Below are 27910 nucleotides of genomic sequence, written 5' to 3'. Positions count from 1 at the left end.
CAGGGCCTCAGTGGCAGCCGCAGGCCTTGACCACCATGTTGCGGTGCTTGCGCAGGATGACGTTGTTGCTGCTGTCGTAGTAGAGCACAGAGGTGGCACTCAGTTTGGTGGGTGCACAGCAGGCCTTGGGGACGACATCTGGTTTCATCAGGTGTACCTGGCAAGGAGGGAGGGGATGCAGGCAAGGGTATGACCCTGGAGCCCTCCTCAACCACCTGTCCAGCAAAGCCCGGCTCTCACTTGCTCCCTTTCCAGATGCTCTTAGCGTCTTTGGCCAGCCCAAGGTCATTCTCTACCTTTGGCCAGAGTAGCTCCAGGCTGTACCTTTGTCCCACCCTCTGACCTCAGAGCACAGCCCAGGCACGAGCTTAGAGGGCCTGATACACAAACCCACTGGCACTCTTGGCCCCCGGCCCACTGCCATATCCGATCTGCCAGACACAGACAATTCTGTTGGTCTCTGGCACTGGGTGCCCATGGCTGTGTACCCGCTGAGGTGCCTCTTCTGGACCCTCACTGCCCCACACTGCTCTGTGCGTTACTATATCCCCAACAGGTGTAGAGCCGTGTGTGTGTGTGTGTGTGTGTGTGTGTGTGTGTGAGAGAGAGAGAGAGAGAGAGAGAGAGAGAGAGAGAGAGAGAGAGAGAGAGAGAGAGTGCAGACTGAGTTAGAACGCATAAACTCTTGAACTCTGCCCCACTTGATATGGCTCAGCCTCCAAACTTGTGAGACAAGACTGGCTTTGTAGGTGATGCACAGAGGCAGTGGGGTTCCCACCGCCACTGGCCTTGAAAGCGGTGTTAATCCGCACACCCATCGCTAAAGCAGTTTTGCCTTCCTGAAAGTCTCAGTGAGTCATAATCTTTCAGTCTCTAAATATGCTTATCCCGGAGTTCAAACTGGATTCTTCTCAAGGTTCCCACCAGAAGAGGAGACAAGAATCTAACACCTCCATGTGTGCGTGCATTTGTGTGTGTGTGTTCAGCCGCCCCGAGCTCCACAGGCTTTCCAGGTCCTGGGAGCAGGGGCTACATAAACCAATCTGATGAACACTCTTTTCCCATAGCCTCTGCACTGCAACCCTGCTGACTGGCCTGGTATGGGGCGGCAGCCCCACTGCAGCCGTGGAGGAAGACAGGTATCCAGGGTGACATATAGCCAGACTGGCACCTGGGGGTAGCTGCTGCCCACCTCTCGATCTACAAATGCATGGGGCAGAACTAGGAGATGTCTGCCGTGCGTATGAGTGTGTGTGGAGAGGTGCTGAAATGGCTGAACTCCAGAGGGGGCTTTCCTGAGCTGTGCCACTGGAGAGAAGAGGGTAGACACCACAAAGTACCTCCTCCTTCCCACACTGGCCACAGCCCTAGGCTTCACTGAGCGGTGATGTGGAGAACAGCCTTTCGCTCAAACAGCATCTACAAACTGATTCACAGCACAGCATGAAACTTGCTACGTAGATCTGACTGACCTCGAACTCAGAGAGATCCACCTGCCTCTACCTTCTGAGTACTGGGATTGAGGTGTGCACCCCCACAGTGCCCGGCATGACTTTCTTCTTTCTATTGCTGCCCTGGATGGTCCTGATGCAGAAACCCAAACCAGACTCCCCCATCATCAGAACACGTGGTTCTCCTCTCATTCACTGTTGCTTTGCTTACATTCTTGCTACGGCCTCCCCAGGGGACAGAGATGGTCACGTCTGCCGCCAGGCAGGTCATGAGTACTTGCTTACTTTGGCCAAGCCATTGTCAACAGGGGAAACAGAAGCCAGAGCAAAGTGGGGAGGAGATGAGACCTGGGAGGCGAAGGTCCACCCATCATCCCAGGGGACTAAAGACTGAGTATCTCAGTGTCACCCTGGGCTGCTCTTCCCACGACAGCAGTGGCCGCGATGAAAGGGTGCCTTAGCATCAGCTCAGACAGCTCTTTGTAATTCATGATGCTCAGTCCAGGGCATCACTTGGCACAGCCTCTTGCTAGATAAACACAAAACCACGGGATTCCAGGATTCCAGGAAAAACATTCTAGAATAAGGTCTAGACCCCAGAGTCAGTAAGCACCAACGCCTGTCAAATACAGGCTGTGGTGTGGCTCCTGCTAGAATCTACTTCCATCGCTCACCCCCTGAAGGATCAGTCAGGGAAAAAATGGGGTCAAAACACAGAGGCAGAGGCAAGGCTCTGGGGAGATCTCAGCTGGCTATGTGCTTGCTTAGTGCAGGAAGCCCTGGACTTGATCCACAGCATCACATGAATCAGGCATAATACTGCCCATGTATAATACCAGCACTCCGGGCTGAAGGCAGGCGAGCAAAAGTTCAAAGCTATACTTGGTTACACACAGAGTCTGAATCCAGCCTGGGATATATGAGGGGGAAACACCAGGAATGAGCCAAGGCCCAGAAGAGCAGAGAGACCAAGGGGAGGTCCACCTGGCCAGGCATGACCGATAAGCATACATGCACACTAGAAAGGTCAGGGCCACCATGTCCACTGGGCACACTGAGGTCACACAGGCTGCCATGGAATGATACTCTGTAGCTAAGTCTGCAGAGAAAGCCTCCCCCCCTTGCTGACATTGTTCCCACTGCCTGCTCCCACCCCCTGGGTCCCAGCTGGCCACTGTGGTACTGACCAAGGACTGCAAGATCGCATGATTGGTGGCATTCATACAGGAATCCAGTGGGAAGGCGCACTCCCCCTCACAGTAATAGGCTGAGTAGCCTTGGGGGGCGATGACCCAGTCCTGTGGGGGGAAAGGTGAGTCACATCAGCGTGTCCTTCCAAGACCACTGGCGCAATTCCTGTCACAGGGTGACCTGAGGCTGTGAACCCTCGTCCCCTCATCCCCTCAGCAGGCAGGGTGCGACCCCAGCTCTGTCCTCCAGGCCTCACCCTCCTCTGCTGTGACCCCCACAGCTGCCTCCACGCCTCCTGCAGCAGCTGTGAGGAAGAGCGCAAAGGCCCCGCCCACCTAGCCTCAGTTTCCCCATTCTAGCGCTGACAGTTTACTGGGCAGAGGGCTCAGGTGGCCTCCGTTTTCACAGCTATAATGCACAGTTAAAGGCACAGTAGCTCCACCCCCTCCCTGGTGACACCAGGCTCTTCAGGTGGCTTTCAGAGAGGAGAAGCAGACATTACCAGCCAGCCGAGGTCCCGGAAGCTGACGTAGAGTTCATGCCTACGGCAAACATCTCTGCCTCGGGAGCCGTGGCCATCATCTGCAGGGACAAAACAGTACCAAGTCTATTCAGGGGTTCCACTCTACGGAGTTGCCATGGGTACTCCCAGTGTTGGGGTGGCATTAACAGGCACATTTACAAATGGAGAACAACAGGAAGCTAAACCATTGGAATCACAAGTTCAGGCCATGACCCAGCTCAGCAGTGGCTCCTCAGTGGCTCCCGTCACCACAGGGTGTGGCTGTGTTCAGCAGGTGGCCTCGGCACACATGGCTTCTGATTTCTCTGCACACTTCCCACCTTCCCTGCCTGGCACACCAGTTAGATTCATTGGCAGACCACCGCTTTCTGAAGGGGCCTCAGATGAGGCTCAATCCCACCCTCACCAAAGATCCCTGGGAGTCTGTTGGGATGGGGAAGCTCGTTCGTTCTCTTTGGCTGCCTCTTCTTCAGAGGCCTCACTGCCCGAGGGGCCCGCACAGGACTCAGGCTGGCTCTGAAGAAGGTGACCATGAAAGGCTGTCTGGAGCGTGGTGCGTGTTGTCCCAGCAGACCTGTCAGGCCAGGATCCATGCTGTGCCCTGGGAGATGGAGACAGAGATGAGAGAGAGAGAGAAAGAGAGAGAGAGAGAGAGAGAGAGAGAGAGAGAGAGAGAGAGAGAGAGAGAGAGAGAGAGAGAGAGAGAGAGAGAAACTGACTTGTGGATGGTGGTGTGGCATCTATGAACCTATTTTCTCATCTGAAGTCCAACCCAAGCACTTGGGCGAGCAGGTATGAGGTGGCAGGGACAAGGACCTCAGCAGCCACAGGCATAACCTGACATAGATGGGAACATTTGGCGGGTTCCGCCCGTTAGTTTCCTTAGGCGGTCATCACTGTACCCCAAGTCACAGTCGCTCAGAGATGAGCAGAGTCCTCTGCTGGTAATGCTCAGGACCCGGACTACCTTGGTCCGGTGATCTAATACCCGGTCCCATCTTCATCCTGCACTTTCTGGGGACTAGAACGTGGGGTTCATGACCCACCAGCTCATGGCTGCCTCTGCAAGGACATTGTTAGGGCTTATCCTTCCAGCCCAGCAAGCTTGATCATCCAAGGGCAGGACAGTCACTGCCCTGATGCCCACTGATGCCCACGACCCTGATCCCAGACTAAGCAGAGCCAGAGGTCAGAACAGTCACAAAGTTCTGGGTCCAGTTCACATCAGGCTCAATCCAGTGCTGGTGTGTGTTCACCAGGCCACCCGATGGCTTCAAAGAAAGGGAGGGGCTTGAGGGAGCCAGACTGAAACTTGTCCACAGGAACAGTGGAGCCTATGGGGGGTCCCCTGAGGCACTAAGGACTGCAGATGCCTCCACAGTACAGTCAACCCAGGAGAGCAAAGCCTCCAGCACCAGCGCAGACTTTGCAGGGGCCCTGTCCTTGCTAACTGCAGAAGTAACATATTAAGCGGGCATGGTGGCACTCTCCTGCAAACCTGACATTCAGGCGGAGGATACGGGAGGATGAGGACGTCAAGGTCATTCTATTCTACATATTGAGTTGGGGGTCAGACAAGTAAAAGCCTGTTTCCAAAAGGTTCTGCATGGTGGTGCATGTATTTGATTCCAGCACTCAGGAGGCAGAAGCAGGCAGATAGCTATGAATTTGAGGTTAGCCTGGTGAGTTCTAGACCCACCAAGGCTGTCTCAAAACAAACAAACAAACGAAAAAACAACCAACCTTACAAAAAAATAAAATTAAAGATACAAACCAAATAAAAACAGGCAAACAGTGTGATTAACACAGGAGGGTAAAGAACTTTCAAGAAGGAAGAGTAACCATAAATTTCCTTCACAACTCCAGAGCTCTTCTATTTCACATCCTGGGCTGCTTATGTCCTGCTGGTTTAAGTTGTAACAGTCTTTAGCACTGCAAACCTTTCTCATCGTTAGAATCATTAGAATCATTCTGCACGACAATGGCCACACGCAGCAGGCATGACAGGGCTCAGAACCATTCCCTTTGGTGCCCTGTGAGATTCCTACACCAAAGCCCGACAATGCTCACATTATCATCACTAAACACACCTCCATTGTTCAGTTGACATGTCACAAGCACTGATGCACACATGTACATGCATGTATATTTACAGACACTAATGTGACTCAGTGTTCTCACTTAGTGTACTCAGCGCTCTGGGTTCTACCCCAACCCTGGAAGGAGGTAAAAGAGCCCAAAGGGCTGAGGCCACAGCTCAGGAGTGCAGCCTTGTCTGGTACGTACGAAACCTTACGTATAATCCCAACACAACTGTAACAAAAAAGAACACATTCATACATGCATGCACACGCAGGTCTGTGTGCTCTGTTTGCACTCTACCAGGCTCTTCGTCACACACTGAGTCAAGGCCACTGTCCACTGTGGTGGACAGTCCACTCAAAGGTCAGCCCTTCAGGCACCTGGACTCCATCCACTCCACATCTGGACCGGACTCCAGATGTCCACCTGCCACTTGAAAGGAAAGCTCATCAATGCAACCTTTGACCTATGACTTCACCTACTACTAACAAAAGTGCAAGGCCTGAGACTCCATCGCAGGACCATGGCTGAGGGCTATGGGACAAGGGGACAAGGGGCGTGGGCTGCAGGCGTGGCCCGGAAGAGACCCAGGTGAGGTCAGGCAGGAGGAATGGGGTCCAGAGTGAGACTGGTGGGAAGCAGGTGGTGTGTGAAGGCAGAGCTTCAGGCAGAGGGAAAGATAACCAGGGCCCCGGGGCCACACATGGGGACGGCAGAGCAGCTGGGAGCTGGAAGGACCCACAGTGTCAGGCACTGTGAATGACACAAGGAGCGGGCTGGGCCCAGGACAGGCCTGTGTCCTTGCTTCTCACTGTGGAGTCCCTGAGGCCTGGTTTCTGCGGAACTCAGAGGCCATCAGTGTTCCAGACTCAGCCACGTTTGCTTTTCTTTTACGTAACTGGTTTTCTAGGCTCTGCTGGACACAGAGCAGACCTTGGCTGAATTCCTCAAAGCTTGGATGGGTGCTGGGGACCTCTGGGGGCTCCCAAGGCAAGGTTGGCTGTACTGGGAGCCCATGGATGCAGCTAAGCCAAGGTTCCCATTTTAGAGGCACACAAACTAAGACCCAGAGAGGGCATCAACTCTTCAAGGCCTGGAGCAAGCAGCTGCAGAGCCAAGCAACTCCTACCCCACCCAGCACAAGGCAGAGACCGAGTGAAGCAGGGCAGAAGCCCACAGAGTTCTGTATTTGATGCGCCCAGAGAAGGTGTTCCTCGCCTGAATCGGAGAGCACCTTCCCTATCAGCTCTGCTCCTCGATCCCCATCATCAGAAAGAACTATATCTGGTCAAATGCCACCAGGCTTCCCAGCTCTGGACAGAAAGGAAACACAAACACACACACGCACACACACACACCCTTATGTAACTTTTTTCACTTTCACTGTGAGATTACAGATTCAGAATGACAGACCCCAAGATGCCATATTGGAGTTAGGAAGGGAGGCCAGAGGACTTCCCGGACAGAATGTCAGTGTGGTAGGGGCAACAGGAGACACTGCAGTTCACTAGGTAAGAATTCATCCATCTGCTGAGCTTGGGCCTCTTCAGAGACATGCGGAACACTGTTTATGCACAGTGGATTTTCCAGGTAGAGAAACAGTACCAACCAGCTTCCCTCTGTCTCATCCTACAGGCCACAGGCTACAGGCCTGCTTCCCTTCTAGGGACACATAAGTAGCTCCCAAGAGGAAGGAGGGTGAAGGCCATATTCGGGGTAACAAAATTAGGAGTAGAAACAAGGGCCCAGGAAGAGAAGCCAGAGCTCCTCCTGCTCAAGACCCCTAGTTCTGCATTTCGTGGCACCAGGTGAACTCTGGATTCCTTCACGCTCTTTGCTTTTCTGTATGGTTCATGATTCAGTTATGAGGAGCAGCGCTGGTCTTGAAACCTGTCGGGGGATGCTCTGGAGCCTTGTATGCGAAAGTCACAGAAACTGGGAGAGGTGGACCAGTCTCCTCGATGGTTAGGTACCAAACACACAGCCTCAGCTTAGAATTTTTAATTAAAATCACTCGGCTCTTGAGAAGATACCATCTGGCAGCAGGAAGACTGAGGAGTCAGCAGCACACAGGTCAGATGTCCCTGTGGATGCTAACTCCTTCACAAACCAGCCCTGGAGGGAGGGGTCAGGGCTCCTCAAGCATCAGGTTTGATCTGCTGCATGGGCTTGAGGTTGGGGCACACCTTAAAGGAGCAGGCTGTGGTGGCCTTGAGGTCATCCATCGACGTGCCCTCCCACAGCTCCACCAGCGTCAGCCCCTTCTTTGGGTCCACCTTAAACACGGCCTTCTCGGTGATGATGAGGTCCACGCAGCGTTTGCCCGTCAGCGGCATGGTGCATTTGTCCAAGATCTTGGGTTCCTTTGTCTTGGTGCAGTGTTCCATGGTAACCACCACTTTGGTGTTACCCGACACCAAGTCCATGGCTCCGCCCATGCCCTTCACTTTCTTGCCTGGAACCATCCAGTTGGCCAGGTCACCGTATTTGGAAACCTGCATGGCACCGAGCATGGTCAGTTGGATGTGTCCTCCGCGGATCATAGCAAAAGAGTCATCGCTGGCGAAGAAACTGCCCTCGGGGATCACGGTCACCGTCTGCTTGCCCGCGTTGATGATGTCGGCATCCACCTCATTTTTCAAGGGGTACGGGCCCAAGCCCAGGATCCCGTTTTCACTATGCAGGTAGATTTTCATCTTGGGGCTGATGAAGTTGGTGGCCAAGAGAGGGATCCCAATGCCCAGATTGGCATACATGCCGTCCTCGAACTCGAGAGCCGCGCGCTTGATAATGCGCGTCCTGATGGAGTCCTGTGGCTTGCTTGCGGCTGCGGGCTGGCTGTCGCGCGTGATCACGCGCTCGATGCGCTTCTCGTACTTGGGTCCCTTGATCACACGGTCCACGTAGATGTTGGGGATGTGGATGTCCTCTGGGCGGAAAGTGCCCACGTCCACGATCTCCTCCACCTCCACCACAGAGATGTCCGCGGCCTTGCACATGGGCACGTTGAAGTTACGCGCGCTGCCCCGGAAGATCACGTTGCCGGAACGGTCGGCTTTCCAGCCCTTGACCAGGGCTAAGTCGGCGCGGATGGCGTGCTCCAGCAGGTAGTGGCGGCCATTGAACTCGCGCACCTCCCGCGGCTGGCTCAGGGTGACCAGGTGGCCATCTGGCGCGTACCGGATCGGGGCGCCCCCTTCCTGCACCAGCGTGCCGTAGCCCGTAGGCGTGTAGAAAGCGGGCAAGCCCGCTCCTCCTGCGCGGATGCGCTCGGCCAGGGTGCCCTGCGGCGTCATCTCCAGGTCCAGCTCGCCCTCCAGGAACAACTTCTCGCACAGCGCGTTCTCCCCCAGGTACGAACACACCACGCGCCTGACCTGCTTGGAGGCCAGCAAGATGCCCAGGCCGATGTCCTCCAAGCCCACGTTGGTGCTGACGATCTTCAGGTCCTTCACGCCCTTGGTCTTCAGCGCGCCGATCAGGTTCTCGGGGATGCCACAGAGCCCGAAGCCTCCTAGCATGACGGTCGCCCCATCCTTGACGCCCTCCACCGCCTTCACAGGGTCCGTGTAGAAGTGGACCCGTCCGTAGCGGTCGCTAGCAAAGCGGAGGACAAGGCGGTGGGGCAGCGCGGGCGGTGGGCGGCAGATGGAGACCCCGCGCGGGAGCGCCCAAGCCAAAAGCCTCAGTGCCGCCATCGCCCACAGGCCACGAGGCTCCCAAGACCCGGACAGAGCGGGAAAGGCCTGTGAGCTGCCCCACGCCACCACCGTGCTGCGTCACAGAGCTGGGAGGGCACTCACTGGGATCGCCATGGGTCACACTCTGCCTGAGGACACCCTTGGCCATCCCTGTCGCCTGACCTGTCTCACAACATCTTGGATAGACACTCCTTGGTAATGCTGTTGAAACTGACTGCCAGTGCTGGGTCCAGTCCGCCACCCCCCCCACTTGAAGTACCCTGGAAAGCTCACCTGGGGGCGGGGTTAGGATTCCTTGAGGGGCTGAAGTTAGCTGGGTCTTTTAAAGCCACAATCACATCTGTCCCCCGCTGCTGTTAAACTGCTCGAAACTTTCCAAGTACCTTGCCAGCTTTCTTCCCTAACTCAGAGTGACCCCTGCCACCGCTCTGCCCCTCTCCTTCCAAGCTATCCCTCCAGCCTTTTGCTGGACCCCAGACAGGCCAGTCTCCTGCCCTGCTGTCCTTTCTGCCTCACTGCCCCACATAAAGGGCATGAAAACCCTGAGAGTGAAGCAGCGGCTGTAAACCTGTGTAGACGGGGAAACTGAGGCTCGGGTACTGAGCTACAACACTGCAGAGCAGGGATAACCCAGGCTCTGCACTAAGAACCTGGGGTGCGGGTCCCCCACCCCTCCTTCCTAGTACAGAACCTCTCAGAGTGGAGATCTGCTGCCTATGAAGAAGTACCCGCCCCATTGGATGCCGGAGCTGGCTCTCGGGAGGTCAGTCGCTATTAGGAGCCTCAGGAAAGCAGCCCTGGCTGGGGCCTCCCTGTGTCCAGGACCTCCACCACTACCCACTGAGTCCTCAAGAAAGGCCAAGTGTGGCCCAGTGAGAGGGCTCCGTGTATTAGGATGGCAGCCTGGGCTGGAACCACCTCCCAGGACCCCCAGGGCAGCTCCCTGCTAAGCCTGGGAGCCTCACCATCCTCGGTTTCCACATAGAGGCGGAGTCCCAGGTCCTTCTTGTGGTTCAGCAACCAGCGGTCACTGGCTGCCGTGATGTCCAGCACCAGCCAGCCCTCGTCCCCAGATCGGAGCGTCTGAAGATCCAAAAAGAACAAGTCAGACTCCCTGTGGACATGAAAGAACAGTTAACCAAGGGCTGAGGTCGCACGCCTGCCTGTATCTTGTGCCTGCCTGGGGGACCACTTTCAGAGCCTCTTCCCTGCTCGGCTCTGGGCTGGCCTCCTCTGGTACCACAATTCGCTGATAACCAACCCTGGACATTTTACTGTGGCCATGCGCTGATGGGACACTGGCTCTGCTGTGGCCTATTAGGGCTCCACAGTCATCGTGGCAGCGCAGAGGGTTCCAGGCCAAGCCCCTTTCTCGTGTCTGAGGTGCCTCTCCCAGGAAGCGCCCCTTTCCTTTCTTGGAAATGCATCCTCGGTCAGGCCCTGCCAGAGCCTAGACCATGAGACCATGAGTGGGGTGGGTACCTGGGCAGAGGGAAGATACCTGTTGGAGTGCTCCTGGACCACCTCGAACATACTGACATGGAGGGTTGTGTTGAGCGGGTGGGTGCTGGGCTCTTTATATATCCGGAACTCAGCAGCTGTGACAACCTCCCCAGCAGGGATCTGGGTTAGGTCAAAGCGGAATTCCTTCCAGTGCGGCTCCTGGTAGTCCAGGGTACGGTCGCGCTCCACTGGAAGAGAAAGTGGGAGTGGGGTCATTATTGGGAGCCAGGATGGCTTGTGCTCAGAGTAGGGCTCCCTGTGTTGCCTGGGGTTGGGGGCCTGCTCCTGCTATACACACAGCTTGTGGTCTGCTCTGGGAACACACCAGGCTCCAGGAGGTGGTGTAGTGGGAAACTCAGCAAGTGTTCAGCAAGGTCCTGGTCCCATTGATGAATCATGATGCCTCCTCTTAGAGCTGCTAGGCCAACAGCGAGATGGACATTGGTCCCAAGGCAGAAAATTAGCACAGTTCTAGGGGAAAACCTTGTCTACAGGGACATAATTGGCTGAATTTCAGTGGGACAGAGGACTCCCAGCGCCTGCCCTTAAGGAGAAGGTGGGATGGGGGAGCTCAGATCTGACAGCTGAACTGAGCTGTTAGTTCTGTGTTTGAATTTCCTGGGTGTCCTGGGAGAGGGATGTGCAGAGTGCAGGCCACATTACAAGGCCAGCACTAAGGACCTTAGGAAAGGGAGGGACACCCAGTGCCAGCAACCAGGGGACAAAGGACCTGCTAGAGGATAAAGGCAAGGGAGACAGGCAGAAAGCAGGAGGAAACAGTGACATCTGAAATGATGGACAAGATAGAGTCTTGGCAGTGGCCAAGCATGCTCTAGACAGAGGGGAGTTGTCTGTAGACCATGGTCCTTGGGTGGAGCAGTGGGGTTGGCTGGAATCCAGGTTTGGGAGCAAGGCTGTGCCAGTGGGAGCTATGTGGTCTAAGAGACCCCCTACAGGACCTTGCTGGAGGTGAAGATAATGGCAGTCTAGGTAGATAGCTAAAGGCTGGGAGCTATCCTTGCTCCCTATAGCAAATGCCAAGTTTTTAGAGTAAAACATGTGCCCAGCTGCCCAGATGTGCTCGGGAAGGTATATTTAGGGTAACCTCACTTCAGCTGCTTGTCACTTTCAAATGCCAAAAATCTGTGTTTCCGGAAAGAAGGGGTGGGGAGCCACCCAGCACCGTCCCCAAAACTCAACAGAGATTTTAATTATATGTTTTAGTCTTAAAAAAACAAAACAAAACAAAAAAAAACAAAAACCCTCTCTGTGGCTATGGGCTCAGTGACCACAAACCAGGTTTTAAAAAGCACCAGGGTGAGCGGATGTGAGGAGCACTTCCTGTCCTCTCCCTAGAGTTCTGGTCCAGTGATAGATGGAATACAGATGTGCTGGGCAGAGCCAAAGGATAGACACATCTGGGCAGGAGCAGCAGGTGGAAAGGGAGAGGAAGGAGTAGATAGTGTCCCATAGCATCTAGAGGTGGTGGGCATACAGCATGTGCCCTAAAAGTCGAGATAGAACGTGACAGCTGTTGGTCTCTTTCTCATAGGTCACAAGGCAGACCGCATTGAGAGTGGGTTCTGAGCCCTGGCCAAGTGCTTTTTCCTGCTATGAATATCTATCCTCATGTGTCCTCCTTCCTATCTAGCTACTTGCACACCCACAATGTTGGTGACCATTTCAGTGGGTACAGGAGCTGCACAGGCACCTATCTTACATGATTGTGCTCAGGCCCTGATGTACAGGATAAAGTTGGTCCAGGCTGTTTTCTGTAACAGGGTGTGGTCAGATAGGGCCCCTCGGGCACATCCTCCTCCCCACCTTTTTCAGGACAAAGTGGGGCACACAAGGGCATCCCGGGATCTTTATCTGGGGACCGATCCCGAACTCTGTGGCCACCCTCCCTTAATGATGTGCATGGCCTTCACAGGGTGTCTTGAAATATTCTTAGACTGAACTGGTCCTCACTTCCAGCCTTCTGTGCTATGGGCTTGTGAATCGAGAGGCAGGGTTTCCAGCACCGGAAACTGCTGTGGTTGTCCCAGGCAAGTAGTGGGTCTGGGAAGGTTTTCGTTTGTTTCGTTTTGGTTTGGTTTGGTTTTTGGTTTTTTGAGACAGGTTTTCTCTATGTAATAGCTCTGGCTGTCCTGGAACTCAATCTGCAGACCGGGCTGACCTCGAACTCACAGAGGTCTGACTGCCTCTGCCTCCCGAGTGCTGTGATCAAAGGCTTTTGCCACCACCACCAGGCTGATCTGGTATGTTTTTAGCAAAATGGATGTGCTTTTCCTCTGAAGTGGCTCAGGGGAAGCAGCCGGTTCTTTGTAGGACGTGGAGCTGCACTTCCTCTGTGTCACTAGAGTCTGGGAGGCTGGGGTGGGGGCACTGCAGAGCATTTGCTGGGGCTTTGCTTTCCCTATGAGACTCCTTGAATAACTGTCTCCACTTTAGTCATGGGGTTGCATTCAGAAGTGTGGCTTGTTTGCCGTGGTCGCTCCAGGGTCATCCCCTGTGAGCTTAGCGTGTCCATGTGAAGTGGGTACACATGGGGATCCTTTCCATGCAGGACTACGGAAGTACAGGAGCTGAGGGATGAGTAGTAGCCATCTGATTTCTAATTTTTTAACTTCCCCGTGTATCAATGGGACAGCCTTCAGAGAGCCCCACTGGAAGGCTGTGCCACAGGAGAGCAGGAGACATATTTGATTCCACCCCCCTCTCTCTCTCTTGAAACTGGTCTTTCTATGTAGCCCCAGCTGTCCCAGAACTAGCTATATAGACCAGGCCAGCCTTGAGCTTACAAAAATCCTTCTGTCTCTGCCACCCCAGTGCTGAGTGCTGGGGTTAAAGGCATGTGTCACCACTCCTGGCTCAATTTTATTTTTCTGAACAAAAGAATGAACAAGAAACCATATCATGAAAATCTGTCAGCTCAAAGGCATATGGAATGTTTCCAGATGCCTGATCTACCCGTTGGTCTCTGGCAGTTCACTGGGATCTTGTCCTCGGCTGTGTAACGGGCCTCTAACATGATGCCAAAAGAACCCCACGAGAAGCATTTCCCTTTCCATGCATGCCCAACCCTCACCTTCCTATAAATTAGGGTCCGGAATCTCTCAAAGATGCCGAGACTCCAAGCGGCAGCCCCTTCACGATGTTCTGGCTGGGATGAGAGCACCGTGTGGCATTTGGACTTTAGTGCACACATGGGCACAGCACCCAGGAATCCTATCTCCCGGCAGAGTTCCTTCCTTTATAGCATCCTGACGCCATGTGCCATATAATGGTGAACAGTGAGTTAGAACTAGCCAACAGCAAGACAGATGACCAGGGGAAACAAAAGGCTGTGCTTCCCAGCCCCTGGTTGTAGAGTCCACGGAGTGGATCTGGGAAAGGGGCATGGCCTGGAAGATGTGGTTTCTCGGGTTTTCCCAGTAAAATCCTGTTGCTGGCTGTGATGCTGGCAAAACTCGGTCTCTGGAAGAGTTAGATAGACTCAGTGGGGGCCTGGGGAGGCACTGCCGATTTCCTGGCCACTATGCTGCATCCTGACCATGTGAGATGCCCTGCCAGGAATTCTCTGAGGTGACTCCAGGAGGGGTCGTGATGTTTGGAGCAAGGTCTCTGAGTAGAGTGTCTCTGCCTGGGCAGTTAATCATGGATAAGTGGGGGTCCCAGAATGTCACTTCGGGGTATGTGGGAGAAGGTTCTGGATGGCTTCTTCTCATGGTTCTCACAGCTTTATAAAATCCTTCAATTCTGCTCTAATGACTCAGGTTAAAAGCATTTACTGCTCTTGCAGAGGATCCAGGTTCAGTTGCCAGAGCTCACTTATTAGCTCACAATTGCCTGCAACTCCAATTCCAATGGATGTGATTCCTTCTGATCAGAGAGCTTCTGCATACACAGTGTACATATATGCACACAGGCGCACACATACATAAAACCATCATTTTTTAATTAATCCTTCAGTTTCTGCATTCATTTTCCCTAATAACATTCACAAAGATTACTTCATTTATTCATCACATTTCAAAATTTCATTCATCCATTCATTATTGAGTGTGTGTTTATCTACCTGTCTGTTACCATTGTCTGAACCCAATCTCGACTATCACAGGAAGATGAGCTCAATACCAGTGCAACCGAACCAGACTCGTCTCTCTGACATCCTCCTTCTGTTCCAGGCTGTCATCTGGGATCCACATGGCATGTCCTTGTCACCTCTCTGTGGGCTCCTCCGATCTATCACAATTGCTAGCCTTTCCTTATCTCTCAATACCCCGGCACCTTTGTATGGTGCTAGTGGCATGTCTCAGGATGAGCTTGCCTGTTTGCTCCTGGGGAGAATGATGATAAGCACTTTGGAGAATGGCACAAATGACCATGCCTTCTGAGGGCATCAGATTAGGCGATACAGTCTCCATGACAGTAACTGAATCCTTGGTGTCTGCCAGAGTTCCCCTTCTATGATGTTACCATTTTTCCTTTCGTAATATGGGGAAGGTATCTTCAGGCTTTTCTTGTTATTTTATTTTATTTGTATGGATTTTTTTTCGCTTGCTTGTATGTCCATGCACCACATATGTGCCTGGTGCCCATGGAGGCCAGTAAAGGGCATCAGATCCCTTGGAATTGGAGTTACAGATGGCTGTGAGCTATCATGTGGGTGCTGGGAATCAATCTGAGTCCTCTGCAAGAGCAGCCAGTGCTCTTAACTGCTGAGCCATCTCTCCATCTCCAGGACATGAATAACATGTTTCTTCTTAAACCTGTGCTACTTTAGAATCTACAAGTAGATCCTGCCCTCATCAGTCTACACTATCTGCAATAGTATTTTGTTTCCTTCCTCACTTATTGAGTTGTCCTTTTTCTTAATTATATTAACACAATTATAGATTAATAGATGTTTATTCTATCCCATAGGCTAAGATCCAATACTTTCCCTTCTCTTCTTCCCCTCCCTCCCTTCCTTCCTGGTATAGGGTCTCACTCTGGTAGCCCAGGCTGGTCTCAAATTCATGGTCTTCCTAAATTCTGAGAACAAGCATGCATTGTCACACACGGCTCCTTCATTCTATGTTGAGACTATGTTGGCATCATACTCTACATCAGATGCTTGGAGAGCTCGGCTTCCTTTGCTGGGGTGGGGGGGTCTTTAGAAAGCAGCATCTGCCGGGCGGTGGTGGCGCACGCCTTTAATCCCAGTACTTGGGAGGCAGAGGCAGGTGGATCTCTGTGAGTTCGAGACCAGCCTGGTCTACAGAGCTAGTTCCAGGACAGGCTCCAAAGCCACAGAGAAACCCTGTCTCGAAAAACCAAAAAAAAAAAAAAAAAAAAAAAAAAAGAAAGCAGCATCTGGGTACCAGGCTGCTCGTGACATTGGAGTATCATTTTTAGGTTGACTTAGTGGCCAGGGTCAAGAAACAAGCCAGCACACATCTGAGTATACACATGTATTTCTGTGTCCACATGTTCATGGGGACACAGCTCGTGCAAGAATCTGAGCATCCAGTCCCAGTCTGGAGTGGAGCTACTTTAGGTGTTACCACACCTAGACCTCTTGATTAAGACCCTCCGAGAGCTGCTCACTTTGGATGTGCTCCTTGACTATGGCTCTCCTGAGCCAGATTCTCATTTGGGCTGGTCTGTCTTAGGCACTGTCCTGCAGAGCGTAGGAGGATGCAGGATCACCTTCCCCTCCCCATTAGCAATGACCAAATTTTTTTTTTTTTGGAATTTTTTTTTTTTTGGTTTTTCGAGACAGGGTTTCTCTGTGGTTTTGGAGCCTGTCCTGGAACTAGCTCTTGTAGACCAGGCTGGTCTCGAACTCACAGAGATCCACCTGCCTCTGCCTCCCAAGTGTTTTTTTGGATTTTTTGAGACAGGGTTTCTCCGTAGCTTTTGGTTCCTGTCCTGGAACTAGCTCTTGTAGACCAGGCTGACCTCGAACTCACAGAGATCCGCCTGCCTCTGCCTCCCGAGTGCTGGGATTAAAGGCGTGCGTCACCACCGCCTGGCAGCAATGACCAAAATTGACTCGAGATATTGTCCAGGGCCCCCAGGGAAGCAAAACTGACCCTGGATGGAAAGTACGTCCTTTGAATGTTGCCACACCTCTCTCTCCAGCCATGGTGGGCATCTAGTAATAATCAAGAAAAAAATAGAAATTTTTTGACTTCCCAATTCAACTTCCAGGAAAATGTCCCAAAGATAATCACAAAAATACATAAAGAAGCGGGCAGGGCAGTGGTGGCGCACGCCTTTAATCCTAGCACTCAGGAGGCAGAGGCAGGCAGATCTTTGTGAGTTCAAGGCCAGCCTGGTCTACAAGAGCTAGTTCCAGGACAGGCTCCAAAGCCACAGAGAAACCCTGTCTCAAAACAAAACAAAACTACATAAAGAGCTGTGTACACGGCTGTTGCAGCATTAGCCGACGACCAGAAACTACCCAGACATCAACAGGAGAATCTGAACTGCGGACATCTCAGTGGGATGCCGCACAGCTAGGAAAACCATCGAAGCATGTCGTCTGTAGTCTGTCATGACATGTTCCCTAGAAATACCACAGCTTTGAAAGCGCATGGAGAGCAATGCAGATAATGCATCCTTTGTCTAATAAAGGGTAAGAGTAGAAATATGACAAACACATACATACATCATGCATACATGCTCAGGTATATATTAATTGTGTGCACATGTGTGTGTGTGTGTGTGATGTCTGCATGTGAACGTGTGGGTGGGTGTGTCTGTGTGCACACATGGGGAAGCCAGAGTGGGACATTGGGTGTCTTCTGCTGTCACTGGCCACCTTGTCTTCTGTCTCTCACTGAACAGCAAGCTTCCCAGTGCAGTGAGGCTGGCCGGCCAGCAGCCTGTAGGGATCCATCAGTCTTTACCTCCCAATACTGGGAGCACATGCAGCTGTGCTCAGCTTTTAACATGAGTGTTAGGGATTCAAACACAGGTCCTCACTGGCAGAGCAACCAGCCTTAACCACTGAGTTACTGCCCCTGCTCCCAACTGTATATTTTAAATAGGGAGCTAAGCCACAAAGAAAAAAAATACTATTGAATCATGAAAGGGGACAGAAACCGAGTGCAGGGCATGGAAAAGGGAATCAGACCACTTGTAAGGCTCTCTGCTTTATATGTTTTGAAAGATGTCACAGAATATGAAACAAAAACCAACTCAAATACAAGAATAAAGACCAAACCTAGGAAAATTCAAAAGCATAGCAATTGAACCAATTGTATATCGATTTAGTGGCTCAGCTACAATGAGGAAATTTTTTTGTGTGTGATTTTTAAACCAGAGCAATTTGATCATACATGCTTAGTGAGGGAGTGTAAGAACAAAATAAAGGGGCTGGGGAGATGGCTCAGCAGTTAGCGTTCTTGTTGCTTTTGCAGAGGACCTGCGTTCCGGTCCCTGCACCCAGCTGGCAGCTAAGAACTGTTACTCCAGTTCTAGGGGGTCGGCAGCTCTCTTCTGGCCCCTTCGGGTTATCCCAGCACTTGGAAGGCAGAGGCAGGTGGATCTGTGAGTTCAAGGCCAGCCTGGTCTGCAAATCCAGTTCCGGGACAGCCAGAGCTATACAGAGAAATGTCGCAAAAAAACAACAAAACAAAACAAAACAAAAAACCACCAAAATAACAAAATAAAAAACAAAAAACCAAGCCAGGCACAGTGAGTAGGGCTTCTAACTTCAGCACTGGGCAGGCAGAGACAGGCAGATCCCTGGATTTACCTGGTCAACTAGCCTAACCTAACCAGGGAGAGACTCTGTCTTAAACAAACAAGCAAACAACAAACAAAACAAGCCAAGAGGTGGAGAGGTCATGAGGAATAATATAAACCTGTCCCCTGACCTTAAAAACACACGCAGGCTGACATTTGGGCAGGACACTCTTTGTTGTGGGCCTCATTCTCTGTTGTAGGCTTGTAAGCGACATCCCTGACCTGTCAGATGCCCACGTGAATCCTTCCCTCCCCTAGCCGCAGGAACAGACAACAACTAGACACTGCTCAAGATCCTCAGGGAGGCAAAATTCTCCTGCTGAGAACCGGTCTACAGATGACGCTAGCAACCATGTTCTATTTTAAAGCCTGGTGAGCCAGGACTGTAGAAGGAGAAAGAATGAGGCTTGTGACTTGAGTTTCTCTGCAAATCTAATGCTCACAGTTTGATCCCAGAGCCCACAGTGGAAGAAAAGAATTGACTAACAAAAGTTGTCCTCTAACCTCCAACTAGCCACTGTGCCAGGTGGTTATGTGCACTCACATAAACAACAATAAATAAAAAGATTTTTAAATTCCTTTATTTATTTATTTATTTATTTATTTAGCTTTTCTCTGTAGCTTTGTCCTGGAACTAGCTCTTGTAGACCAGACTGGCCTCGAACTCACAGAGATCTGCCTCTGCCTCCCAAGTGCTGGATTAAAGGCATGCACCACCACCACCACCCAGCAATTTTTAATTTTTTAAAAAGATCTGTTTTTATTTTATTTTTGGTTTTTAAAAAATATTTATTTATTTATTATGTATACAATATTCTGTCTGTGTGTATGCCTTCAGGCCAGAAGACCCCATTACAGATGGTTGTGAGCCATCATGTGGTTGCTGGGAATTGAACTCAGGATCTTTGGAAGAGCAGGCAATGCTCTTAACCACTGAGCCATCTTTCCAGCCCCTATTTTTGGTTTTTTGAGACAGGGTTTCTCTGTAGCTTGGAGCCTGTCCTGGAACTAGCTCTTGTAGATCAAGCTGGGCTTGAACTCACAGAGATCCGCCTGCCTCTGCTTCCTGAGTGCTGGGATTAAAGGCATGCGCCACCACTACCCGGTCTGTTTTTATTTTTAACTGGAGGGAGAGAGTATGTACACGTGAGTGTAGGGGCCCTTGGATGCCACAAGAAGACGTCAGATCCCCTGGAGCTGGGTGGTTTTAATTGGCCCAACCTGAGTGCTGGGAATAAAATCCAGGTCCTCTACAAGGGAAGCGCAAATTCTTAATTACTGAGCCAACCCTCCAGCCCCAATAATAATAATAATAATAATAATAATAATAATAATAATAATAATAATAATATTTAATGGAAAAAAAAGAACCAGCATTCAGAGGGGTGAAGGAAGAGCTGTCCTAGCAGAGAACCCCTGAGAAACACAGGGCCTCTGTATGCAAGCCCTAAAGAAGCTGACGAGGCTGGAATCCAGCGGCAGGGGCTGAGGTACACAAGAGCACCACAGAATAACAGGAATGGCCAGGCCAGTCATAGGACACTCTGTTCCTTACCTCAAATAACTCAGCACAGTGGTCCCAGACGCCCCTGTGACTTAGGAAGAATTCTATTCAGTTCAATTGTTGCTGATGCCGTGACAGTCAATGGGACTCAGAGCAAGCCTGTTGCCATTTGGGTAGCGATGTGCGTCTAGAGTCTCCAGCAATGGGGTCTGGGGAGAGGCTCGGTGTGAAATCACTGATGCCCAAAGGCGGGCAGATGCTCATCATCCACAGGAAAGCCCACAGGCTTGCCGGCCGCCTGCAATCCCAGTACTCATGAGGCAGAGAAAGGATGCTCAGGGCAAGGTGGCAAACTAGACTAGGAATTGGCGAGCTTGGGGTTCAGGGAGAGACCCTGTCAATACCTAAGGAGAGTGGTCAAAGAAGGACCCAGTGCCAACTCCAGGCCTACATATGTTACACACACCTACCTACCCTCACACATGCAGACACACACACATGCATATTACATGCACGCACGCACACATACACATGAAAGAAAAATGGAGTCTTCAGCAAGGACTCTAGACAGGCAGCTCCACATAGCTGAGAGATGGCGGGGGCGCTCAGTGTGGCGACAGACATGCTGCCCTCTGAAACACTGTAAACAGGGAAGTCAAGTTTACCCTCTGAGCTGCCTGAGGCTTTGGGAAAACAATTGTAGAACCCTTGGTCTCCTTCTCCAGACCCTGCTACAACTAACTCCAGATGCCATGTTTTCGAAAAAGGCCCACTGTGGGCAGGAGGTGGCTTCCCCGGCCACAGCAGTATCCACATCCTGCCAGTCCATCTGGGGCCCTGTGCTCCTCCAGCCAGACCAGACCTCCACATGCCAAACCCTGCGCTGATCAGCGAGACACCCACAAAATGTTTCTTCTAGACAAAGTTAGATTCACCCAGACAACCTAAATTTGTCCTGCTCCTGACCAGAAGAAATACCTCAGAAGTCACCCTCCTCCTCTGCTCAGAGGGGCTGGCTGGAGGGTGGGGCCTTCTCACTAGCCTGAAGCAAGCAGCCTTCCTCAGCCCCTCAGGGCCCATGTAAGAGTGAGCCTCCATGCTGTCTCAGGTCCCCTCATCCCCCAATCCCACAAGCTGTCTGTCAACCCACCACAGCCTCCTATGCCTTCTGCCCGAGACCCTCCCCATATTCCAGTCTCCTGGGGCTCATTTTCCCGGTTGCTCTCTCCTGCCTGAGAAATCTCCATCAGAGGTCACTGATGTCTGCACTTGCTGTGAGATTTGCTTCCTTTTCTGGTGGGACCTTTGAGGGTGGGGACAGGTTTCCAGGCCCTGAGGAGGAGGGGCTGGACATGACTGCCCTATGCGGTTGATATCAAAGGCCGAGGGGGCCCACACCAGACTTACAAGACCCTGGGCTCCTGCAGGACCTCAGAGGAGGGTGGGGCCTGGGGTTAGTGACCTGTGCATTCTGCACCTGAGGGAATTTCTCCCACCAGGAGCCCCAGCACTGTGCAGATGCCCAGGCTCACTCCTGGGGTATTTTCAGCTGAGTCTCCGCACTGACTTTCTTCACAGGCTGTTTCCATAAATGGTTCTGCACACATAATTACTGGTCCAGTCCTCAGCTGGCTCCAGACCCCAAATTAAAAGGGAACACCCGCACAGGCCACCACATCAAGCCTGCCGAGGTAAAAAATAATTCCCAGGAGATGTGAGCAAGGGCGCGATTCCTCCAGAAGAAACTCAAAGAAGAACTGAACTGTGGGAATGTTCCAGAAAGATGTGGTCATGACGACACATGCCTGTTTACTTCCCTATCCCACGACTCGCTTTTGGAGAGACCCCCACCAGTGGGCAGGGTGTGTGAACACAGTTTGAGTCAGAACTTGGGAAGGTCTTTAGGGTTGAGGTTCAGAGGCAGGGAAACTGAGGCAGGTCTCCGTTGAGGTCACACATGAACTCAGGGTTGTGTGATCCCGACTTTTAGCCTCAGCCAGGTGAACTGAGTGGCCCTGGAGTTCAACAGGTGGCACACTGGGGTGGAGGTGACGCCACAAGGACCCTAGAATGCCTGTTGAAGCCACTTCTTCTTGCTGGGTCTCATGGAAGTTGGGCTGTGAGGAGACAGAGGTGTGATCTCTGCTGGTGTCCCAGAGATGGGGCTGGCCGGCTTCCATCCCACCCAGTGCAGCTCTCGGTGCTCCCTGACTCCACTGGGTTGTCTCCCTCCCCTCTGCCAGTCTGCCCTGAGCACCCGCCCATGGGGTCTGTGGCACAAGGTGGGGTGAGAGCCATGGTAGGGTCCCATTTGGGTCATTTCTAGGTTATTTCCCAAGGACAAGGAGAAAGAGGACTGTCTGTGACCCCAACTCAGGCAGAGAAAGCCAGGCACCCTAGGTGGGACAGGCTGGGACTTCATCACGGGGGAGCTTGCCTGTCAAGGATGGAAGAGTGGGGCTAAGTCAGGGGTATGGAAATCTTGACCACCTCTTTTACAACAGGGCTGGGGTTTCTCATCCAGTCTCTAAAAATGGAGGTGGGCATGGGCGAAGCTTAGCAGTAAGGGCATTTGCTTAGGAAGGGAAAGGCCCTGAATCTGATGTACAGGGCATGCTCCCTCTCTCTCTCTCTCTCTCTCTCTCTCTCTCTCTCTCTCTCTCCTCTCTCTCAGACACACACACACAGACACACAAACCAGCTTTAGTTGAGATTGAGAATTTGGGGGGTGCTGCTGGGGAATAAACTCAGGGCCTAACACAAGGGCTCCACCACTGACCCTTGTCTCTTTTTTCTTTTCTTTTTAAAGAAGATTTGTTTTTATTACTTATAATTGTATGTATGCATGTCTGTCTGTATGTGGGTACGTGCCCTTGAGTGCAGGTGCTCACAGAGGCCAGAGGTAATTAGATCCCCTTAGAGCTGGAGTAACTGGGGTTGTAAACAGGCTGACATGCTGACATGCGTGCTGAAAACCAAATCAGGTTCTCTGGGACAGCAGCAATCTCCCCATACCCCAAGCCATCTCTCCAGCCCTGGTTCTCTCCCTCCCTTCCTCCCTCCCTCCCTCCCTCCCTCCCTCCCTCCCTCCCTCCCTCCCTCCTTCCTTCTTCCTCTCTCTCTCTCTCTCTCTCTCTCTCTCTCTCTCTCTCTCTCTCTCTCTCTCTCTCTCTCTTTCTTCCCTTCTTTGAGACAGGGCCTCAGTAAGTTTCCCAGGCTCATTTTGAACTCAGAATGCTCCAGCCTCAGGTATCCAAGTACCTGGAACTATAGTCATAGAACAGTTTTACTCAAAACCCTCCCAAAAGAACCAAATCTCCATTAATAAAAAGAAAACAAAGATGGTCTTGGACCATTCATGCAACTCTGAAGAATGATAGAAACAGGAACGTGGGTGGCTCTCAGAGAAATTCGTGGAGTGGGTTAAAAGTTGGCGTACTGCATGATCCCATGTCTGTGAAGCTTAGAAAGAGGCCGAGAGACTCGGGTGACAGGAATCCCAGCAGTTGCCTAGGGGGACTGGTTGGTAGAAGCAGGATTCCCAGGGGAACTCGTTATCTGATTGTGGATGGTCTGAATTTTATGTAATGAGCATGGGAAACTTCTGTGGATGGCAGCTGTATGGAGGGCACAGTGCAGGGTGCAGAGGAACTGCTGTGTGGCCTTGGGAATATCACCAGCCTTCTCTGAGCCTCGCTCTCCTGAGCCAGGACTGTGAATGCAAATGCAGAGACAGATGTGGAGGTCTGGCCAAGTGGTCAGTGCTGCTGTCATCTCACTCAGCCCCGGAAGCCCCTTAAAGATGAGCATCTCTGGGGCTGGAGAGGTGGCTCAGCGACTAAAAGCACTGACTGCTTTTCCACAGGACCTGGTTCAATTTACCAGGAAGTGACCTTGAGGTCAGTGGTGAGGAAGTATCACCTTCAAGGTCACACGGCTGGCAGGACAGAGCAGGACCAAGGCCGGTCTCTCGTGCCCTCAGATCTGGCCCTCATAGTTCATTGCTGCCCCTGCCCTCAGCCATCTGAGGCCTTGGGAAGAAAAACTCCTGGGCTGGGAAAGGGGCTGATGCATGTGCAGATGGCTCCCTGTGGTCCTGCTGGGCTCTGCCTGTTGGTGCTGGTTGTGCCTCAGTTTCCCCATCCAGAACAGAGCTGCCTGCCTGTTCACAGACATGAACAGGCAGGGCTGTTGTCCTTCCCGCCTCCTTTCACCCTTGGGAAGGACAGGAGGGCCTGAGGCTACCCCACCCAGGAACAGAGCTGTGAGGCCAGCAGGTGCCAAAGAAACAGAAGCAAGGATCAGGGCTGGGAGGCATCTTGTTTTTTTCTGATGCTATCACGGCAGACACAGACAGACACAGAGGCCCACAGAAGGGAGGATGCATAGCAGAAACCAGCAGGGACTGAGGGTGGATCGGGAGGGGACAAGAGTGGGGTCCGGGGCTGAGAGTACCAACTTAGCTTGGGGCTCTCCCTTCTCCGAGCACAGGGACACCAGGGACAGGAGTCTGCTGTCATGCTGTTCCACAGGGTCACAGACATTGCCACCCTGGGATGCTGGTTCCAGGACCCTGACCTTCAGGCTCAGACCTGGGCTTGCCAACAGAAGGCATCAGTACATGTGTGATACATGGGGCCTGGCACTCAGCAGGTAAGCAATCATTCTAAGATGAGCATAATGGCACACACCTTTAATCCCAGCACTGGGGAGATAGAGGCAGGCAGAGCTCTGTCAATTGAAGGCCAGCCTGGTCTACACAGGAAATTCCAGGACAGCCACAGCTACATAGTGAGACTCTGTCTCAAATAAACAAACAAGATCACTCTAGCTGGGAGAGTTTACTGCCGTGGCCAGTGTAGGTCACTCACAGTGAGTCTGCACTCAGCAAGGACCTGCTGTTAATTCCACAGATCCTTCAGGCAGTGGTTGGTGGGGGAAACAGGATTTAGAAACCATCATCATGGGTGTGGCCTAAATGCTGTGTGTCCCTGGCCCTGCTACTTATCCTCTCTGGGACCATGAAACTGGATGGCAAAACAGGTCCTCGTGCTGCTGCCCCAATCAAATGAGAAATAGAAGGACATAAAGGTCAAAGGATAACTTTTCTTTCAAACACAGGACACACAACCTTTGGTTGGCTTTTAGAATCTATTTCCAGGTTTCAGTATGCATGAGACACAGACACATGGGGTTGAATTCCCTCCTTCCCTCTCTCCCCCTCCCTCCTTCCCATCTCTCCTCTCCCTTCTCCCACTGTCTTTCTTTCACTAGGGCCTGTGGTTACTCTGATGCTCTGGATGGCTTTACCTGCGATTTAGCCCAGGCTGGCCTGGAAGCTGTGGCAGTCCTCCTGCCCCAGCCTCCTGAGTGTTAGGGTTAGAGCTGTAATGTACCACACTCAGCCACACAGATTTTCTTGCTTTCTTTGCACAGCTGAGCTGTAACTGGAAGGGCTGGGGGTTGGCGGTGGCCTGGCTCCTGATCACCCTGGGGGTCAGCAGTGGCCTGGCTCCTGATCACCCTGGGGGCCGGCAGTGGCCTGGCTCCTGATCACCCTGGGGGTCGGCAGTGGCCTGGCTCCTGATCACCCTGGGGGCCGGCAGTGGCCTGGCTCCTGATCACCCTGGGGGTCGGCAGTGGCCTGGCTCCTGATCACCCTGGGGGTCGGCAGTGGCCTGGCTCCTGATCACCCTGGGGGTCGGCAGTGGCCCAGTTCACACTCTAAGTGAAGGGAGGCTGCTTTTCTGCTCCTGTTCACTTGTCAGTCAGTCATACAACCTTGAGGACAGGTCACTAGGGGTCACATTTATTCATTTATTTTTCAGACAAGGTCTCACACTATACAGCCCTGGCTGGTTGGCCTGGAACTCATAGAGATCCTCCTGCCTCCGCCTCTGGGGTGCTGGAATGAAAGTTTGTGTCATCATGCCCAGCCAAGGAGTCCCATTTAAAGGACAGGTGTTAGGCTCAGAGACAAGGGGGGCTTCCCTAAAGTTGCACAGCAGCAGCAGCAGCAGCAGGTCCTGCTCTATTCACAGCAACAGTTTCCTCCAGAGCAGTTCGTGTTTTGATCAGAGGATGGGGGTGGGGTGCAGAACACGGGCTGGGTGGTGATTCATTCCGATCGGCAGCTTCTCTGGGGACATTCTTGGGCAACTCTATCCTTAGTTCTTAGTCCTAAGCCCTGGGTCAGCCTGTCCTAAGGATGGAGAGGCAGTTACAGCCCCACATACGGTCCATCCTAAATTCCCACCCTGCCCTCTAAGCAGAAAGGCCATATCTAGAGCCCATTGGCTGCAGTGCCTCCTTAGAGCTGGGCTATTGGCTAAATAGCTGCCTTCCTACCTCTGCCACCACCAGCTCTGGGTGGGAAAGAGAGACTTGGGTGTCTTCTCTTCCTGCCTTCCGGCAGGAAAACAAATGCCTGAGGACACACACCCTGCTGTCCAGTCCCCTGTGTTCCCATCCTATCAAAAGCTCTCCCCATCTTGGAGGGAATATCGCCAACATGAGCACTGAACGCTGAACTCTTTCAAGGCAGTCACTGCCTCTCTGGGTCTCCCTGCCCATCCCTGGGCAATGGGAGTAGAGACTGTAGCTATTTACCTGGACAAGCTCCGTTGCCATGCAGGTGTGTGTGTGTGTGTGTGTGTGTGTGTGTGTGTGTGTGGTGTGGTGACCTTGGAGGTTATTCAGACCCACCCAGGCCTTGTGTCTGCCTAGGCCCTCACCCACCACAAACATCAGCAAGCAGGTAGGGATCCGACCAGCTGTGATGAAAAGGTATTCTGGAAAAGTACCTTTCAGACTATTAGAGGTCGGGGCTGGAGAGACAGAGGCTCAGTGGTTAAGGGCACCTGCTGCTCTGGATTTCCTATAATCTTTCACTGCAGTCCCAGAGGCCCTGACGCTCTCTCCTGCCCCCATGAGGCACTGCATGCACTTGGTACACATGCATACACAAAGGCAAAACCTCATATGCATAGAAGAAAAATATTTTTTAAAGGCGGGGCATGTAGCTGGGGAGATGGCTCAGGAGTTAAGACCACTGATTGCTGCTCTTTCAGAGGACCTGTATTTGATTTTTCAACATGCACACAGCTGTCCACAACTGTCTGTAACTCCAGTTCCAGAGGATCTGATGACCTCTTCTGACCCCTTCCAGCACCAGGCAAAAATGTGGCACACAGACATATATGTAGGCAAAACACTCATACACGTAAATTAACAAACAAAAGACTGGTGGCCCTGAGGTCTTGAGATACATGGAAAAAGGAAGAGCCACACTTTGGGAGAATAGACCCACAGCTGCCTCTTGAATCGTTCACTGGCCTGAACACTCACCCTGTGCCAGACCAAGGTCCAGATATTCGGGCCCAGTCCCACAAAACTGCAGTCATGGTCTAAGTCTGTCCACTCCACCTCCTGACAGTGCACCCCACCCACCCGCTTCCTGCTGCACAGAAAGAACCTGCCGTCAGGGCGTGTGGGTCAGCTCTGGTCACTCTGATGATATGACCACAGGTTTCCACACTGAACTTTGCCCCTCTCTTCTGGACTGCGTTTATCACTGGGACAGTACCATAGCCCTCTGTTTACTCATCAGCATTCCCAGGACCAGCTGTCTTCCTGGGCCTAGGGGACCTGGGCATCACCAGATTCCCACTCCTGCCCGCTTTGGTGGGCAAACACCCTGGGAACCCGCGGTAGCCCTCAGATCTTCCAGTCCTGATCCCTACAGTCGACTACAGTCCAGTGGTGCTGTTGTACCTTGACTCTCTGTCCCAGGGGGCCTTGCACTACCAGAGAGCATCATCCCCAGATAGGCGGCCATGCCCACTCCGCATGGAGACTGCTGCCATGAGGGGCCCTCCACTTACTCACCCATATTGACGAAGCTCATGACCAGGTCGGCGCGACCCAAGTGAGGCTGTGGGGGCCCGCCGTCGTCGTCATCGGCCATGGCGTGATACAGGTCCAGCATGAAGAGGGGCGCGGACGCTGGCTGCCGGGAGGCGGCGGGTGGTACACGGGGTCGGGGCCGCCCAGGCAACCCGAGCACTGCCAGGATCTCTCGCTGCATGTCTCGGCGCTCGCGCGCTCCTAGGCGACGCTGGGGACAGGTGTGTGGGGGACGCGGGCCGTGGCCGCCGCCCAGGGCGCACAGAGCCAGGCCCAGCAACCAGAGCGGCCCGGGTCGCACGGCCAT

The 27910-nt window shown here is 52.6% G+C and overlaps 2 protein-coding genes across 3 annotated transcripts; both read right to left on the bottom strand.

Moving 5' to 3' along the window:
* Nucleotides 1–7: 7 nt before the first annotated feature.
* On the bottom strand, nucleotides 8–27910 carry LOC130883985 (bone morphogenetic protein 8A). Of its 2 annotated transcripts, XM_057784868.1 has the most exons (8): nucleotides 27586–27910; nucleotides 10450–10639; nucleotides 9914–10062; nucleotides 3572–3766; nucleotides 3145–3224; nucleotides 2616–2749; nucleotides 1183–1198; nucleotides 8–157 (listed from the first exon to the last, which is right to left on the bottom strand). In XM_057784868.1, exons 1-8 carry the CDS (start codon nucleotides 27908–27910, stop codon nucleotides 8–10), a joined length of 1239 nt encoding a protein of 412 aa, XP_057640851.1. The 2 variants fall into 2 exon arrangements, with proteins under 2 accessions (XP_057640851.1, XP_057640852.1); XM_057784869.1 differs by lacking the exon at nucleotides 1183–1198 and having other exon boundaries at nucleotides 2639–2749.
* Nucleotides 7386–8945, bottom strand: LOC130883984 (succinyl-CoA:3-ketoacid coenzyme A transferase 2A, mitochondrial-like). Its single transcript, XM_057784867.1, has one exon. It carries the CDS (start codon nucleotides 8943–8945, stop codon nucleotides 7386–7388), a length of 1560 nt encoding a protein of 519 aa, XP_057640850.1.

The sequence above is a fragment of the Chionomys nivalis genome, chromosome 11, assembly GCF_950005125.1.
Source record: "Chionomys nivalis chromosome 11, mChiNiv1.1, whole genome shotgun sequence".
Lineage (NCBI taxonomy): Eukaryota > Metazoa > Chordata > Mammalia > Rodentia > Cricetidae > Chionomys > Chionomys nivalis.
Note: the sequence above shows the minus strand (reverse complement) of the source record. Positions and strands in the feature narration are given on the sequence as shown.